The 17,557-nt window shown below is 33.1% G+C and overlaps 4 protein-coding genes and 1 long non-coding RNA gene across 10 annotated transcripts; 4 read left to right on the top strand and 1 right to left on the bottom strand.

Annotated features, from left to right (window-relative positions):
- Positions 1-48: 48 nt before the first annotated feature.
- Positions 49-880, top strand: LOC139112334 (uncharacterized). Its single transcript, XR_011547366.1, has 3 exons — positions 49-111; positions 192-392; positions 471-880. It is a non-coding gene; the product is annotated as an uncharacterized lncRNA (long non-coding RNA).
- A 1,674-nt stretch (positions 881-2,554) lies between these two features.
- Positions 2,555-4,263, top strand: LOC139112324 (prenylated Rab acceptor protein 1-like). Its single transcript, XM_070673299.1, has 4 exons — positions 2,555-2,918; positions 3,178-3,411; positions 3,555-3,754; positions 3,828-4,263. Exons 1-4 carry the CDS (start codon positions 2,851-2,853, stop codon positions 3,932-3,934), a joined length of 609 nt encoding a protein of 202 aa, XP_070529400.1. The 5' UTR covers positions 2,555-2,850; the 3' UTR covers positions 3,935-4,263.
- Positions 4,264-4,749: 486 nt separating this feature from the next.
- Positions 4,750-11,337, top strand: Subdued (anoctamin 1). 6 transcript variants are annotated; one of them, XM_070673238.1, is made up of 12 exons: positions 4,750-4,897; positions 5,017-5,098; positions 5,616-5,956; positions 6,147-6,272; positions 6,357-6,836; positions 6,934-7,327; positions 7,421-7,653; positions 7,755-7,952; positions 8,088-8,523; positions 8,607-8,812; positions 8,939-9,226; positions 9,351-11,337. In XM_070673238.1, the coding sequence occupies exons 3-12, from the start codon at positions 5,648-5,650 to the stop codon at positions 9,663-9,665; spliced, it is 2,985 nt and encodes a 994-aa protein (XP_070529339.1). In that variant the 5' UTR covers positions 4,750-4,897; positions 5,017-5,098; positions 5,616-5,647; the 3' UTR covers positions 9,666-11,337. The 6 variants fall into 6 exon arrangements, with proteins under 6 accessions (XP_070529339.1, XP_070529341.1, XP_070529342.1 ...); XM_070673240.1 differs by having other exon boundaries at positions 5,613-5,956; XM_070673241.1 differs by lacking the exon at positions 4,750-4,897 and having other exon boundaries at positions 4,912-5,098; positions 5,613-5,956.
- A 130-nt stretch (positions 11,338-11,467) lies between these two features.
- LOC139112306 (sorting and assembly machinery component 50 homolog) lies at positions 11,468-14,307 on the top strand. The gene is made up of 8 exons (XM_070673271.1): positions 11,468-11,705; positions 11,909-11,983; positions 12,102-12,170; positions 12,277-12,495; positions 12,638-12,855; positions 12,941-13,313; positions 13,423-13,705; positions 13,960-14,307. The coding sequence occupies exons 1-8, from the start codon at positions 11,685-11,687 to the stop codon at positions 14,139-14,141; spliced, it is 1,440 nt and encodes a 479-aa protein (XP_070529372.1). The 5' UTR covers positions 11,468-11,684; the 3' UTR covers positions 14,142-14,307.
- A 132-nt stretch (positions 14,308-14,439) lies between these two features.
- LOC139112318 (chymotrypsin-2-like) lies at positions 14,440-15,768 on the bottom strand. Its single transcript, XM_070673290.1, has 4 exons — positions 15,624-15,768; positions 15,222-15,539; positions 14,905-15,134; positions 14,440-14,678 (listed from the first exon to the last, which is right to left on the bottom strand). The coding sequence occupies exons 1-4, from the start codon at positions 15,766-15,768 to the stop codon at positions 14,517-14,519; spliced, it is 855 nt and encodes a 284-aa protein (XP_070529391.1). The 3' UTR covers positions 14,440-14,516.
- Between the last annotated feature and the right edge of the window lie 1,789 nt (positions 15,769-17,557).

Raw genomic sequence — 17,557 nt, 5'->3', positions numbered from 1 at the left:
CATCGCGCGGCGCTGCGCTCGCTTGTTGCACCACCGAGGCCGAATCACCAGCTGGGGACCGCTTTCACGGGACTACTTCGGGCACTCGGCCGAGGATCCAGGCTTTTCACGGTAAATTTTCCCGGACAAGCTGCTCATTGACAAAAGGATGGAAATCAAGTACCTTCCTCCTTCTTTCTTTCTTCGCGCAGGGCGAATGAGAAAATAATTTCAGACGCGGCGACGAGCCTAGCTGGTTGCTGATTGAACGTTGATTCACACGGCATGCGCGAAACGAGGAGAGAAATGGCTTTTCAAAGGTTCTTTTTCGAAATTTAAACTACCCGTCCGCACTCGTAGAGTGACGCACCTCGCATAGCAGGACGTCACTTGAGCGATGATTCGACATACAGGTAGTACGTTTTGAAATATTTTCATTTTTAACATACACGTACTTAGTTAAATTGTGATTTTTTTTTTAAAATAAATAGTAGTCCCTGCGATGTCATCGAATATGCATAGAGGAGTTTCTTAAATATTGTTCGAAAGGAACGCATAACGATGAATGCTGGATATTGCGTTGAAAAATTGAACAACGATCAACATTTAATTCGGAAGAACACGCAGGGCGAGAAAAAGATTGGATAGAAATGAGTTAAGTATAATAGCTAGGTAATTAAACATATATTGCGTAATATGATTACGATTATTTAATTATATATTATATAATGTCAATTAAAAAAAAAATTATATTATTTTATTATATAATTTTTTGCAAGAAATATTGGATGTGCCGTTCCACCGATATTTATTACAGCAAACGTTATTTATAAAAATTAAATATCGTGTTTTCAACTTATCCAATCAGCTGTTTTTTTTTTTTATCGTTCAGAGAACAAAAGTACAATTTGTTATTTACATACAGGATTTTGATGCTCGAAGAATTAATAAAACGCTTGAAGAATTACCTCAGGCTAGAACTGCAACCGGCTCCGTTGAATCCAATTTTTTTCAACATAGGGCAAAGGTTCTTTCTTAAGATAAAAAGACAAAATATGCTCGGATATGTCAAACGTTTGGTAAGCATAAAATCCTTTCTTTTAGACTATTAATCAATCAACAGTATTGCTGTAGATAATAGCAAGTTATTTTGTTTAATTTATTATTTTTTTTATTTTTACTTTTTTGTGATTTAAAACTAAAAAAAAAAAAAAAAGAGAGAGAGAGAGAGAAGATAGAAATAAATTAAATAAATTCAAGATTAAAAGAAATCAGCATTTAATCAGTAGAAAAAGATATTAGATACATTTAATTATTGTCAACGTTTAAATGGCTCGATGCTCGTCGCGCGACGAGCTCGTGCTTTGTTATTATTGCACGAATTCGTAATTCTTAAACGATCGTCTATACAGCACGAAAGCGATGGGATCACGAGGTAGCAATCATTGGGCCGAGTATCGCGGGCGATATCTACACTGTGCGATACTGCAGCAGCTGTTGCGGGCCAGCCGGACATCTGCCGCTGACTATTTCATCTCTTTGGGCCCGGTCTCGTCTTGGGACCGTAGGGCCCGTAAGCCCTGAAGATTTTAAACGACGGATCGCACCGATAATTTTGTCGTCGTCTCGATTTGCTGGCCAATCAGTCAGAGCGAAAAAATACGACTCTTTTTACGGTGACATCGCGTACAGAGTCCACGACTCTTCACGGGTGTCCTGATTTTCTTCTGTGGAACAAAGGAGCTCGTCCTTGTGACAGAAGTTTCACGGCGAAGGAATTTTCGTCGAGCAGCTGCAACCTGTGGCTGGCAAACGTGGAAAGAGGCATCGAAAACAGGGACGGCAGACACGAGAACGTCGCCCACCATCGGTATCTCCTTCTCCTTTGTTGTCTTTTATCTCCTGCCTTCCTTTATCAATCAATGAACGACCCTTTTTGAAGTACAATTATTTTTATTAGTTTATTAAAGTATAGAAGTATAGAAGATAAAGGACGCAGAGGCTGAAAGAGTAGTCATGCGAGTAGGAAACGAAGTAAGAAAGATTAAAGAAAGTTCTTTGTCAGAAAAGAGAACTTTAAATATTTATTGCAAAAAGAAAACAATTTAAATTATTCGTGTCTATGCGTTTTATTGTTTTTCTCAATAGTTCCTTTTAACGTAAAATTTTGTTTATATTAATATTTTTAACTATTTTGTTATTACCTTTGATATTTAAAACTGTCTTTTAAAACGCGTTTTAAATGTTTTGTTTTTGTTTTAGAAAATATGAGAAGCTAACGAAAAAAAAAGAAACGAAATAAGAAAAATACGATAAAAAAGCGTGCAGTAGAATAAAATGTTTTTATGCAATATATTTATTGGAAAAAAAATAGCCATTTAAATTTTCGTTTTTTTTTAATTAAAGAACAAATATTATAATATTAATTATAATATTATAATATTAATATAATAAATATTAAATTTTATAATATTAATTATAATATTATAATATATTATAAGCGTAAAATTATAAATAGAGTCATATTTTAAATTCTTATAAGTTATAAAATGGCTTTGAATACTGCGCTACTATTTCTCGTACGTATAATTGCGAACCACTCGGTATAAGCGTTGGCCAAATCATAAATCCATTCGTACTGCAGCGTCTCCTCGTCTTTGCTTGTCCTCCTCGTGCTTTCCTACTACTTGTAAAAGGACACCTACAAGTATACGTACACGAGCTTTTTGCGAAAAATCAAAGTACACGAAACATAAGAAATCAACTTAGATTAAAAAGCGTTACAAGCTACAGCAAACAGAAAGCAGATCTTCGACAGCAAAGAGTGATTTTTTTATGAGCAAAAAAAGGAATTATTTGTTTTAGGAAATAATGGCACACGTGGAAGTTCCGATGGGTGAGATGCAGAGTCCGCCAGAAAATCAAAAATTCACGAACGGGTAATAAATGTACACGTTTTTTTAGCTTTACTTTTGATTTACCCAACTTAACCTGTAAGAGAGTACCATATTGTGTATTGATATAGCAACATGGATACTTAATTATTGGATTGATATTAATTATTTGCATTTGATTATGAAATCATTATGATTATTATTAATCACGAAAAGCAGTACTTTGCGAAATCTGATTTGTTAGATAATCAGATAAAAAATTTAACTATAAAGAATCTATTTCACTCATTTGATTTTTCTGCAGATTTGAGTTTCTGCAACTACCTCAACTACCGCTCGAACAAATAGGCTACCCTCAGGCCCACAACTGGATTGAGCATAGAAAAGCAAATGTTCGGCCGTGGTCATTATTTCTTAACACAAACCACATTAGACCACCACCTAATATATCCAGACTGGGCAAACGCATTGTAAAGAATATTGAATATTTTCAGAGCAATTACCTGTTTGTATTCATTGGATTAGTGATATATTGCTTGTAAGAAATATTTCATCTTTTATTAATTTGCTGATTCGATGTTTATATTATAAATTATGCAAATATAATTATATTAATCATTTTAACACTTTTTACATAGCTGTATATGATTTATTCTAACTTTTTTTTTTCTTTTTTTCCAGAATTACTTCACCTTTGTTGTTACTGACCGTGATTGGTTCCCTTTGGATATGTTATAAGCTGTCTCAGCGACATTCAAAGCAGGACTTGATGATACTTAATCATAGATTAACTCTAGCACAAGTGTATTCTTTAGTAGGAGTTTGTTCACTGCCTATATTTTTCTTAGTTGGTGCTCATGCAGCTGTTTTTTGGGTACTTGGTAAGTGGAAGAACTTTAAAATAATTTAATAACATTAAAATTATATCTATATCTATTTTTTTTTTTTTTTTAGGAGTCTCTTGGTTTTTGATAACACTTCATGCAGCCTTTTATAATATTGATGCAGTATTGTGTCCAGGAGAAGAGGAACTCAATGCATTAGTTATGCAGGAAGTATGATCAGAAAATACTCATCTTTCGTTAAAATAAATTAATCCTTTCATCTCGTAAAATATTCAGAGTAATAAATTGATCAGAGTAATATCGATCTTCGTATATTTAAATAGAAAAATTATACAGAAATGTGCATAATATATTTACTTATTGTTTGATAATTTGGCAAGTGTTACTTTTTTCCTGTATATAACGTGTATATACTATATATAAGTATGTCTATTTACTAATAAGCTGTATTAAAACGAATCTGTTCATGTAATCTACATATCTAATAAGTATTTTTACTAAATACATTGCGCAAACGTGTTAACAAGCACGTTGATAAAAACTTCGATGTGTACATTTGTACAAGTAATATAAAATATTAACATATCTTTATAGTTTATTCAAACTTGTTACTGAGAAACGGCACATGTCACTTTGTACGTAGATTTAAAATAAACTTACAATTTACAAGATAACCGCGATATAAAACAGGCTCGAAAGCTAGTCATCAAGTAGATTAATTTCTGCGATAGTATATAATAATCTGAGGAAATTTATTTCCGATTTTAAACATCTCTTTTTTTTCTTTTTGTAATTATATATTTTAATACAAGATAATTTATCTCATTTGTACATACAGTAAGGTGAACAAAATCGAGATATATTATTAAAAAAAAAAAAAAAAAAAACGCAGAATTCTCACAAGGAACAAGGGATTTCTGTTGAATCTTTTTTATTATAATTATAACGAAGTGTGGTTTGAATAATTTTTCTTTTTGTTGCAAGAAGACAATGCGGCTCTCGTAACGACAAGTACAATGTAATCTCGAGATGAGTAAACCCGAAAGTCCAGTTTTATTAGTCATGACTTTGCAACAATCGCGAGCAGCGTGTGCGTGTGCACGCAACTGCGCCCGCATCGCCGGTCGTGCTGAGATCTGTAAATGGAGACGGCCACGCGAGACGTACTCTAATCATTCGGTATGTCGCACAGCATGTAGCATGTTGCTTTGAAATTCGAATTATGTTGCCGGAATATTCGTAAATCCTTCGCTTTCTTATTCTGTTTTTTTTTCTTTTTTTATACAACGACGACGCAGCCACACAGAGCAGTTCGATCAAAACCGAGTCTTCCAAAGATAAACGTGGCAGTGCAGTAAATGGACTCGACGACGATATTAGGTGAGTGCTCCGATTTATCCGCGATGATAACGCTGGGGGGGAAAAAGAAAGTAAAATCAAGACCACTGAGACCGCAGTCTCGAAAGAAAATGGAATCTTATAGTGAACTTATCGGGATTGTCATTTCTTGGCGCGAGCTCGAACTTTCGAAAGCACGTTACGTCTTGGTTAGCTTTGGCAAGTAAAAACACTGATTTCTTTTACCGTTGATTTAATTTCTACGCACATCGCGTGCATATACATGCGATATTAAAAATGTGCACGCTTGGAGAACAAATATCATCCATCGTGAGGTAAATAAAAAACGTGGGAAGGATTCAATTATAGAATTTTACATGTCACTGTTTATTCTGATTCATTATCTTTACATTATTGCAAAAATATTATGTAAGAGGTTAATGATGGGAAGATTATTGTTTTTTTTTTTTTTTTATTATGCTTTTTCGATATGCAATGCTCTGGATTCTTTTCCTTTTAAGTTTGCATGACGCACATGGTTTGTTTGGTTTGCAAGCAGTAGGGCTTAACAATCAACGAAGTTATTGAGCAATGGAAGAAGATGACGAGGAGGTTTCTCTTACATGCCTGCAACGACATGGAAGCAGTGTGCCCGAATCCACGGTATATCAATCGGTGCAAAACAGCTTGAATCAAGGCTCGCAGCAGACGTTGTATCAAAGTGTACGCAACACTTTGTACGAAGACACTATGAGCGTGAACAGTATGCAAAGCGCCGTTTCGTTGGACAATCTCGACCCTACGAATACTGACGCGTCGTCCACTGCAAATAATGACACAAATGATACAGTTATTGATGGAGATTACACAGAGAAAAATAATATACACGACACAAGATTGGTAAGAATCAATCTCTGTTCTATAATTTGTGTGTAAAAGACAAAGTACAATAACATGGGACATAATATTTTTTTATTAATTGCAATTAAGACTTATTTAAATAAAGATTTGTTTAATTTAAAAACATTTAAATTTAAAATAAGATTTAAATAACGATATAACGTGAATGTAATATTTCGATATATTCCAGCTTTCGCATTCTGGTACAACATATAGCTTATATTTTCGTGACGAAGTACGCTCGGTTGACTTTGTACTCGTGTGGGATGAGTATAACGGAGACGCACAGACTTATCGCAGTGTCGAACGTAGAAGAGTAAGTATAAATTATTTAATTAAAATGTATTCAGCTACTGTCTGTTATTTATTTAATGTGTATTACATTTTATTGTATTTTTAGATATTTGAGAAAAATCTAGAAAAAGAGGGACTGCAATTGGAGTATGAGCAAGTAGAATCAAACGGTTTGCATTTTATAAAAATTCACGCGCCCAAAGGAGTTTTACGACGATATGCCGAAATATTAAAACTCCGACTGCCAATGAGAGAACTGCCTGGTTGCCAAATGCCCGAGACGAGCAGTAATGTTATTATTAAAGAAGTTAATTCATTTTTTCGAAGAATTATGAATAAATATTACGTGGACACGACTATTTTTCCGACGATGAAGCAAAATTTCACAGCGGTGTACAGCAGGGACAAAGATTATTTATTCGATTTGGATTCACCGAATTTTTTCACCTCGGCAACTCGATCGCGTATCGTGCAATTTATATTAGATAGAACTAGATTTATGGAAACCAAGGAAGACGATTTTGCATTCGGCATTGAAAGATTAATATCTGAACACGCATATATTGCGGCGTATCCGCTTCATGATGTAAGTTATTTAATTTTATTTTTGTGATCGTGGCTTGCAAAAATTATAAAGCATGAAGCAAAATGACTCACTTGATATATATATATATATGTTACAGGGAAATCTGCACACTCCAGACTCGATGCGATATCTTTTGTACACCGAATGGGCAAGTTTGAGAAAGTGCCTTCACTATCAACCTTTAGATTACATCAAGGAATATTTTGGTGTAAAAATCGGGCTGTATTTCGCATGGCTCGGATTTTACACTCACATGCTGATTCCAGCCAGCGTCGTCGGTCTCTTATGCTTCGCATATAGTTGCGCTACTTTGTATTACAACGAACCAAGCGAAGATATTTGCAATGGCAATGGCACTATCCAAATGTGCCCATTGTGCGACTATTTTTGTGATTATTGGGACCTAAAGGAAACGTGTCTACACTCGAGAATTACATATTTATTTGACAACCCATCGACAGTGTTCTTTTCTATATTTATGTCGCTATGGGGTACGCTAAAACTTTTGCTAATTTATTAATAATTGATTTTCGAAATTAATTATATTTGAATGATATCGTAACATATCGTAATTATTTTTACAGCCACGCTGTTCCTTGAATTGTGGAAGAAATATTCTGCTGAAATAACCCACAGATGGGATTTGACTGGTTTAGATGCTCAAGAAGAATATCCTAGGCCACAGTACTTAGCGCGGCTTGCACATATTAAAAAGAAATCCATCAATATCGTGACAAATACGGAAGAGCCAAAAGTGCCATACTGGAAAATGAGATTGCCTGCTACAATACTTAGTTTTTCAGTTGTTTTACTCTTGGTATGTTTAATTATTTTTACAATAATTATATTATTTATTAATATTTATTTCAAAGATATATATAATTTCTTACAATTTGAATAATACTTATAAATTTACAGATAGTTGTAGCCATGGCTGCTGTACTTGGGGTAGTTCTGTACAGAATGTCGGTTTTAACTGCGTTAAGTGTTTCTGGACATCCAATGGTGACAAGTTATGCTATATTGATTACTACAGCAACTGCTGCGTGCATTAATCTCTGTTGCATTATTTTATTCAATTGGCTCTATGTTTGGCTAGCAGAATATTTAACAGAGGTAAGTTTATTGGAAAGATTATTACAAATTAAAATTTAAAATAAAAATCTTACTGCAAATGCAGTTTAAATATAGAAATAAAAAATTAAAAAATTATATCGAATTCGTAATAAAAATTCTTATAATTGTTTTCAGATTGAATTACTTCGTACCCAAACTGAATTTGACGACAGTTTAACTTTGAAAATATACTTATTAGAATTCGTAAATTATTACGCCTCTATATTTTATATAGCGTTTTTCAAAGGAAAATTTACCGGCTATCCGGGAAATTATAATCGTTTGTTGGGTTCTCGGCAAGAAGAATGCGGGCCAGGCGGTTGTCTTTTGGAATTATGCATTCAATTAAGCATTATTATGGTCGGAAAACAAGCCATGAATACTATCTTGGAAATGCTTTTTCCACTATTTTACAAATGGCTGAATACTTTAAAAGTTCACGTTGGCTCGAAAAAAAAGATGGAAGATCCAAATAAAAGATATTCGTCTAGAAAATATTTGCAATGGGTGAGAGATTATAAATTAGTGCAATGGGGACCTAGAAGTCTTTTTCCCGAATATTTAGAAATGGGTATGTAAAAAAATTTCTTTAACAAATTATTATAATTGAATAGTTGAAAATGCACAATAAAACAAATTTTTTTTTCTTTGCAGTGCTGCAATATGGATTTGTTACAATATTTGTTGCTGCATTTCCATTAGCTCCATTCTTTGCATTACTGAATAATGTTTTTGAAATGAGATTGGATGCAAAAAAATTATTGACGATGTACAGAAGGCCGGTGGGACAGCGCGTCAGGGATATAGGCATATGGTATCGCATTCTCGATTCTGTTTCCAAAATATCTATTATCACAAATGTAAGTCTTATATATTTATTTTAAATGATTTATTAGGTAAAAAGAATTGATTATTTCATAAAAATTAGTTATTAATCCTTTTGTTAAATAATCTTTTTTAATTTAATTAACAATTCCATTTTCTAGGCATTCATCATAGCTTTTACTTCAAATTTTATACCAAGATTAGTTTACCGCATAACAATTTCTGATAAATATTCATTGGAAGGTTTTTTGGATCATTCTTTATCAAAATTTGATACTACCGACCTACAAGTTGGAATTAATCCGAATATGACGGTAGACAAAACTCCGGTCGCGATTTGTCGCTATCCTGATTATAGAGAACCACCAGAGTCGCTAAATAAATATGAATATACCATCATATTTTGGCATATACTAGCAGCCAGATTAGCTTTTATCGTCGTTTTTGAGGTATGTATTTTTCTTTCAAATGTAATTAAATATATTTAAAATGCATTTTGTTTTAATTTATCTATTTTAGTTAAACACATTTAAAAGATAGTTATATGTATATCGGAATATATGTATTTTTCAGAATATTGTAGCGCTCGTGATGATTCTCATACGATGGTGTATTCCCGATATGAGTTGTAAATTGCGCAATAGAATACGTCGCGAAGCGTACATTACTAATGAAATTATTATACATCAAGAGGCATTACGAGCGTGCGAGACGAATGACATAGAGCCAAGAATCGCAAAAACATACGTGGTTGCCAGTGAATGTGCTGATAGGTGGAATCGAGTCATGGGAAATTGTTTGACGACTTCAGAATTCGACCTGGAAGTCCATGGGAGCCCCGTCTCTCCCGTCAATGCAACCCCGCGTGTTAATGCTTCTGTAGTCTGATAGATAGGGTTTGTTAAATGTGTGGGATTCGCGAATAAGCATAAGCTTTTGAAAAGTTCCAAAAAGTTCGTCGTTGAAAAAGATAGAATTAACGAAATTAATATTAAAAAAAAATTGTTTTTATGAAAGGTAATACATTAATTTTAATTATTATACTATTCTAAGCCTTAGTACATCTTTATGTGCTTGAAAAGTACAAGAATATTTTGTTGATTTTTATAGAAAACTTATCGTTGGATTTAAAAGACTGTAATAGAAGAAAATAACGACCAACTTTTTGAATCATTTTAACAATATCGTGATTTTTCGCTAGTCGTGATATTAGATTTGTTTTGAAGATCTGATAAAAAAGGATATTATTTTTAAAAGTATATACATGTACACATTGAAAGTATATTTTTAATGCAAAAATCACCGTTCTGATTATCTCTAGCATATTTAACTGCATGTAGCAGGTGACATATAAACTCGTGCTATATTTTTTTTTAGCAAATAAGAATCTCTACAAATTTTATGAACTTTATAACACGTTAACTGCTATGGTCATCATTCGTGGTCACCCGATTTTTTAGCTGTTCCCTAGTAAACTGTCAACGCTATTAAAAATATTAAAAATATTACGAGAATCACATCAAAAATAAATATTACCTAATATATAATCTCAAGTAACAAAAGTTAACAACATAAAGTAAAGACTCGGAACTCTCAATATAAAACGTAAAAGCTTATTAAATCTTATTACATATCATTATATACCAAGGATGAAAATTTCATCGACATATATGATAAAATACAACTTACTAGGCAGATAACGTGTTCACATAATTGAAAGTTTTGATGTTTATCTATATTGCGACTATTTAGAGTGAATTTTTCTAAATATTATTATTAAACATTGATATATAGATATATTATTGTTATCTCTATAGAACTATATTAACTTTATCACAGACAATTTTACTATTGTTGGTGACACTTTTAAATGATATAATACTATACAAGTTGCTGTTATTTTTATAACGTTACGTAAAAATAGGGAAATATGCAATGTATATAAATCTTTATTGCACCCAATGATTTGATTTCGAAGAAAGTGTAATTAATGGATTACAATGAATGTGATAAGCAAGCATAATAGGAATCTCAATATAATGACTCAGTCAGTATCGGACGCTACAATTTTTATTTATTAATTTTACACACGATTGTATTGATTAACATATTGCAAATGTTAGGAAATGCATTGTTTTATATTTTATTTTATTTGATTGATTATAATTTATTATTTAATAAGTACTAAATTCGAAATAAATCATTGGGCACCATGTTAAAAAACATGTACAATGAATAACAACTATATAGACTGTGTTTGATCGACAATTAATATGCAAAGTTATATCTATTATGTCTATATATTATGTTAAAGGCACAACTTTTCTCAAAAAAGATTATCAAAACGTGAAATAACTTCGACAGAATCTCAGGCTTAAGTAATTATGAAGGCTTTATTATTACCATATTATTAATTATTTACAGATATTTCTATTATACTTCTCGAAGATCTTGAAACAAACTAATTGTTCCTTTCAATTTAATGTTACATAATAAAAATATACATTTTAAATTTATAATCTATCCACATTTACATATTTTAAATAAAGAAAAAAAAATTTAATAAATAAATAAAACGATGGAACTTACGAATCAATTTAAAATTGATTGATTTTGTTTTTTGATAAGCAAAAAATAATTTTCTCTAGGTTAAAATTTTCTAATGTAATAAATGAGTTAATTTATTTTTGGGTTGACAATCCGAGCACTTCGTGCGAGGAGGACGGTGTCGTGGGTCGTGGCGCGCGATTCGTGTTCGATATATGTTCTTTTTTTCGGCATTCGATGTTTCAAATTCTAGGTTTATCTCATAATTAATCAAACACGTCAACGCCGTCGCGACCGATTTTGGCATGAGGTTTTAATGCGGCGGCCTACAAAAAAGGATAGAAATTCGTTGATGTAATCATGGGTATTGTTCACGCTAAGGCACGTATTTATTATTAGATATTACGGCATAACCTTAAAATTTCGTTTAGAAAGAGTAGTCTAATAATATGCTAATGAATATATTTGATTTACAAAATTTTTACCAGTCGACAGCAATTACGGCACATTTTACGTAATTTATGCGCTCACTGCGAATGTGATATGATGTAACAAATGCTACAATGGAATAATTGTTTTTTTAGAAACCGAATAATCCTCGAGGCTTTGGTCAACTACCTAAAGAAACTACTGCAAATAAATATGATGACCCGTCAAACGTAAATAATAATAATTTTATTGCTTACAATTTATATGTAAAACAGTATGTTCTTGTGATACTCTGGTTACACTTTTATATTCTTTATTTTGTATAATAAAGCGTTATATTTCTCCTAGGAACCATTTTTTAAAAGCAAACCACATGTACATGGGAAAGAAAAGGATGTTCAGATGCATTTAATACAGGTATGCGTCGGCAACGTTATTTGGTTGTAATAATTACGCGTTGCTTTCGTGGATTTTGGTTACTGATATTATTTTTATTAATTAATTAATTAATATTTTTTTTTAGGCACGAGTCGACAAGATACATGTGGATGGGCTTGGTCGAACGAAAGATGACATAATTACGTCGCAAGTAAAAGATTTATTTAAAGCAAGGAACTTCGAAGATGTTATTATATATGCCGATAAAGTGAAGGAGAGGCTGCAGGAGTTGGAATGCTTTAGAAACGTCAGAGTTTTCATCGACACCAGTAAAGGACCTGATGCTACCCCCAATGGTGTTGAAGTGGGTCTATATAATTACACATTAATTCGACAAAGAATAAGTAATTTTTTAAATTTAAACAACACCGTTCATCGTTTTTGTATATTGTTTATTGCGGTGCGTTTCTTTGTCTTAGCACTTATCGAATTATGGTTATTGTTAGGTGACTTATACGGTACGTGAAATGAAACGGCTGGTCGGCGGTATTAGCACGATGATTGGGGGAAACAATGAGGGATCTCTGGTCGTCAACGCAAAAGCACCAAATCTGCTCGGCAGAGCAGAACGCGTTCAAGTGGAATATTCTCACGGCAGCAAGAGTTCAAGCAACTTTAATATTTTGGCTATTAAACCATTTGTACAAAACTTATATAACGCAGTGTGAGTTGGTTTATCGACATTTGCATGTAATTCTTAATGCAAGGATTACGGGAGTCATATTAATAATCAAATTAACGCTTTGTAGATTAACCAGCAAAGTGTTTATCACAGCACACGATTATCCGTGGTCTGGTTTTAAACAAAACGATACGGGACTACTTTTCGACTTAGAGCTCAATCAAACGATTACCTCCAAGCATAATATACAATATGAAGCTGCATTTAGAAACATTAGTTGCTCGAAACAAGCGGCTTTTAACGTTCGTGAACAATGCGGCCCGAATTTGAAGTCCGCGTTAAGATACATTTGGACGATAGATAAAAGAGATGTACCTGTATTCCCCGTTTCCGGGAGTCTTATGCAATTAACAACAGAATTGGCTGGTTTGGGTGGTGATATAGGATTCTTAAAGAATGAGCTCGCCGTACAAACTAATTGGTCACCATACAAGTACCTTGTAAGTACTTTACATGATTCTCGCGAAATATTTTTAACTGCGAATAGTTTTAACAATTTTTATATGTGCCGCAAAATATATCTCATCGTTAATTTCTATTTTTAAACAGACATTTCAGCTGGGCCTTCAGGCCGGGCTGTTGAGTGCAATTAGCAACGATATGAAAATGAGTATCGCCGATCATTTCTTCTTGGGTGGTCCACTGAATCTACGTGGATTTGACATAAGAGGCTGTGGGCCACGTTATGATGGAAATTCCGTGGGTGGTGAGATGTATTGGGCAGCTGCTTTTCACGCGTACACGCCACTCCCGTTCAGACCCAACGATAAGAATTTCAAGCTGCACGGTTTTATCAATGGTGGTAACTTGTCTAATTTTACGTTCGCATATGGTGAGTGCAATAATTTAATAAGTCATTTGTAATTAATACAGAAGTTTTCTTTCTAAGAATTGATTACCCAATTTATTTTGAAGCAATTCTGATTATATAATTATGCTACATATAAATTAAAAATGTAATTATTTCGAGTTATTCGTTTTTTATTCGTTTTATTTCTTAATATTAATTTATTATGATCTTTATATATTTTATTAAATAATTTTCAGTTAATTTACGTGACGCTTAAACATGTTCGATATTTTCAGGTAATTTGTATAATCAAAATATGAAGATTTTCACGGAAAACGTTCGTTGTGCAGTTGGCGGGGGTATTGCGGTGAGTTTAGGAAGTGCCCGCATAGAATTGAACTTAGTTTCGCCACTTTTATTTGTGAGAAGTGACGTGCTCCAACAATTTCAATTTGGTATTGGTATTCAATATCTGTGAGCATTTTATTTATTAATTTTTCCTCTCGATAGTCTCTTGTGTTATTACGGTGGATTTAAATATAAAAAGAATTAGATGCATTATATGTAAATTTATTTCCGTTACTTGTCGGAGAAATGGAGTGTAAAATATTTGCAATAAAATACAATGCCATGTTACAGCATAATTTTGAACTTAATAACTGCACATCGAAAGTTAGAAATTAAGAAACTTTGGTTTGTTTTGTCGTAAAAAAATAATGGAATCAAAATTGTATTTCAGCGGTTATTCTAACAAATCGTATAAACGAACAATGAACTGTATTTAATATATTTAATTTGACACATAATTAATTATATATATACATATATATTTTAATATTGTTAAAGTTACACATTAATATAGCTTCATAACTTGGTGAATCCAGTCGTTAAATGAAGAAACTCTAATGAACACTCCAGGCATATTGCCAGGGCAAGCTCCGTCTCCATAACTCACGATACCGACTTGAACATGCTGGCCATTTTGCATTACAACGAGAGGGCCACCACTGTCACCCTACAAATAAAATCTCAAATAATATACTGGAATGCAAAAATGATATAAGGTAAAATTTTAGTATTAAACAGTAAATAATTAATAATCCGTTAAGTAGAGTTACTTATTCAACTCGATAACGAGCTACTTTTAGAAAGTAGCATTGCTAAATTTGATTATAGATTATTAATTATATTTGATTATTGTTTAATTGTAGTTTCATTATTTGTAGCTATTTTTATTTTACCTGACAAGCGGCTTGTCCGTATCCTGCGGCCGTGCAAACGTGCTCGTCACTAACAGGTAGTCTCCACCAATATTTATTGCATTCGTTATTACTTAAAATCGGCAATGTAGCGTACTTAAGTTTTCTCACACTTCCGCCAAACATTTGATCTTTTCCCCAACCGACCACAATTGCATTTACATTGGCAAAACTTTCAGGGTGATAAGCGAGTTTTATGGATTTAATAGCGGCTGAAATAAAGCAGAACAACGTTATACTTGATTAATACATGTCAATCAGACAAGGAACAAAGGAAGAAAGAACTTGGATGCACTCACTGGAAAAGGGAATATCCTGCGGCATGTGAAGTAATGCTATATCGTTTTTCGGGTGTACAAACACTTCGTTCGTCATCATCGACACACCTTGAAGAGGAATATCAAACTTGTCAACGATACCAAATGTTACCACAAATCTCACTGGAGAATCCAATACACAATGACTGGCTGTAAGAACCCATCTTTCGGATAAAATTGTGCCGCCGCATAACGAAGCGATTATTCCGTTGTCTAGAATATGATACAGCAGCGCCATGTAAGGAAAGTCTCCAATATCCGCATACTTTCCACCCGCTATTCTATTGGAGTCTGCGTCGTCTAATATTTAAGAAAAATTTCACCGTCGAGGTAATATCAAATTGATTATTATCACTTTAATTATTATCAATTCTTTTTGCTTACCATAATTATCTGTGTCGACAAGAACAGCATCTTTATCGTAAGCGTAATATAATTTGGTATCGTTAAGTTCGGCGTTTTCAACGTATTGACTTTGAGTATGTCGACATACTATTAAACAAATTGCAATACTCAAAAATATCTTCATATTTTGCAGACTCGTGATTGACTGTCCAACGTAATCCCTTTGAAAATTATCTATTAATAAAATTACACAGCGCTTTTGTGTATAATATAATAATGTATAATAATGATGTTCTGTTTAGATCTCACTCAAATTTAGTACAGTATGTACCGCGAGGAAAACACCAAGACAGTGAATCGGCACCTTCCACTGGCAGCAACGATTTCTGATCACCGTTCGACTTCGAAGCATTGCGATTTTTTCTGTTATTTAAACACGGAAAGCATCTCTATCTCTCCCAAGTACGTTTATCATGAATTCCGTCCACTTTTTCTTTCTGCATCTTTACTTCCATTACTTGAAAAAGCGCGTCCATCTATACGTTGATATCGAGGACCGATGTAATTATCCTAAAAGTCCGACAACAAAACTCTCGCGTTTTATCTCGAGTCAAAAAGCTTCTTTCTTTTTTTCTGGCGCATACAAAAATATATATCTTTTAATACATACATACCTTGACCGAGCTAGGCCTTCGCGACGTTCTAATAGAGAGCTCTTTAAAAAATAATTATTATACGATCTATTCCCCTTTCAATTTTATTAACAAGCCAAATTAGGAAGGTATAGTCAACTTTTTTTTCCCACGAATACCATTGTCATTATAGACAATCAAAATTATATCGCGGTGTTTATTTCAACACATGTACGACACGTGAGATTTTAAGACCCTACCGGTTTCCGTTCACGTGTTTTCTGATGCAATTATTTCTCATGTTCCGTCGAGTTGCACATGGCGATACGCATACATTCGGTAAATGGCTGTTATAACATTAAAACGATCATTGACAGCAATCGTGTATGTAAGAGATTAATAGTGATAAGAGGGAGAGAGGGAGCTGGAAAGTTACTCGTGACTGACCAGCTCGTGAGATCAGTTTAAAAGGCAAAAAAAAAAAAAAGAGAGAAAAAAAAGAGCTTTGTGACAGAATAAGAAAACGGTGATACATATATATAATACAACATCGAGAAGTATTTCATCACACGTTGCATACGTGAATCAGCCAATTGTTTCTAAATAGGAAACCTCGATGACTCACGCTGGTTAATTAAAAAATTATTAGTCAGATCAGCGGATAATATTTTATAATTATTTTTATTCTCTCTAATATTTTTGTATTGTCCACAGGGCTTGAGGATAAAAAAAGGAATACAAATTTTGATTTCTTATTACTTTATTTAAAAGAAAAAAAAAGAAGAAAAAAAAACAGATACATAGTCGGTAATTTAAATGAGGAAGAACGCGTGCATTTGATTTAAGGAAGAAAGCCGGGATCTTTAATCTTTAGCCTGGTTTTCAGGCTGCTTAATAACAGGTAATCTTACTGTTTCTAATACAATTTTGAAATGTGTTTTATTGATTCGTTTAAATATTATTATTATTATATTTCGCTTCTTATGAATTTGATCGAATTGAATATCACCCTTGGAAGCGATTATAGCCTTCGTCTCGGGTTGCTTTTTAACTATTTGAGACGAGCGATAGGACCGTATCAGTTCACATGACAGAACAGATAACAGTACACTGTAATCTTAAACCTAAGAGCAACCCAGAGAGCACAATGTCCAAATTCGGGACATAGGGCGTCTAAAAGACATTCTTTTATTTAAGACGTCGAAAGAAAAAAAAAAAAAGTTGTCTTTAAGACTAAGACATTGTACTCTCTGGGAAGCCTTGAGCATACAATTTGAACAAAGCTCTCGGAATATGCACAGTAAATCGATTATGTGGCATAGCTTCTTTAAATAGGTAATG

Source organism: Cardiocondyla obscurior, linkage group LG28 (genome assembly GCF_019399895.1).
Source record: "Cardiocondyla obscurior isolate alpha-2009 linkage group LG28, Cobs3.1, whole genome shotgun sequence".
NCBI lineage: Eukaryota > Metazoa > Arthropoda > Insecta > Hymenoptera > Formicidae > Cardiocondyla > Cardiocondyla obscurior.
The sequence above is the reverse complement of the archived record's forward strand: the minus strand, read 5'-3'. Positions and strand labels throughout refer to the sequence as shown.

What these genes read in the sequence shown, in the direction of transcription:
- LOC139112324 (XM_070673299.1), top strand. Translation starts at nt 2,851, where the DNA reads ATGGCACACGTGGAAGTTCCGATGGGTGAGATGCAGAGTCCGCCAGAA. An exon ending in AATCAAAAATTCACGAACGG is followed by an intron (nt 2,919 to 3,177) that starts GTAATAAATGTA and finishes ATTTTTCTGCAG; the next exon opens with ATTTGAGTTTCTGCAACTAC. An exon ending in GGATTAGTGATATATTGCTT is followed by an intron (nt 3,412 to 3,554) that starts GTAAGAAATATT and finishes CTTTTTTTCCAG; the next exon opens with AATTACTTCACCTTTGTTGT.
- Subdued (XM_070673238.1), top strand. Translation starts at nt 5,648, where the DNA reads ATGGAAGAAGATGACGAGGAGGTTTCTCTTACATGCCTGCAACGACAT. An exon ending in CGGCGTATCCGCTTCATGAT is followed by an intron (nt 6,837 to 6,933) that starts GTAAGTTATTTA and finishes TATATGTTACAG; the next exon opens with GGAAATCTGCACACTCCAGA. An exon ending in CTTTTATCGTCGTTTTTGAG is followed by an intron (nt 9,227 to 9,350) that starts GTATGTATTTTT and finishes TGTATTTTTCAG; the next exon opens with AATATTGTAGCGCTCGTGAT.
- LOC139112306 (XM_070673271.1), top strand. Translation starts at nt 11,685, where the DNA reads ATGGGTATTGTTCACGCTAAG. An exon ending in AATATGATGACCCGTCAAAC is followed by an intron (nt 11,984 to 12,101) that starts GTAAATAATAAT and finishes TATTTCTCCTAG; the next exon opens with GAACCATTTTTTAAAAGCAA. An exon ending in TTCAGATGCATTTAATACAG is followed by an intron (nt 12,171 to 12,276) that starts GTATGCGTCGGC and finishes ATTTTTTTTTAG; the next exon opens with GCACGAGTCGACAAGATACA.
- LOC139112318 (XM_070673290.1), bottom strand. Translation starts at nt 15,768, where the DNA reads ATGAAGATATTTTTGAGTATTGCAATTTGTTTAATAGTATGTCGACAT. An exon ending in TGTCGACACAGATAATTATG is followed by an intron (nt 15,540 to 15,623) that starts GTAAGCAAAAAG and finishes CTTAAATATTAG; the next exon opens with ACGACGCAGACTCCAATAGA. An exon ending in GCAGGATATTCCCTTTTCCA is followed by an intron (nt 15,135 to 15,221) that starts GTGAGTGCATCC and finishes GCTTTATTTCAG; the next exon opens with CCGCTATTAAATCCATAAAA.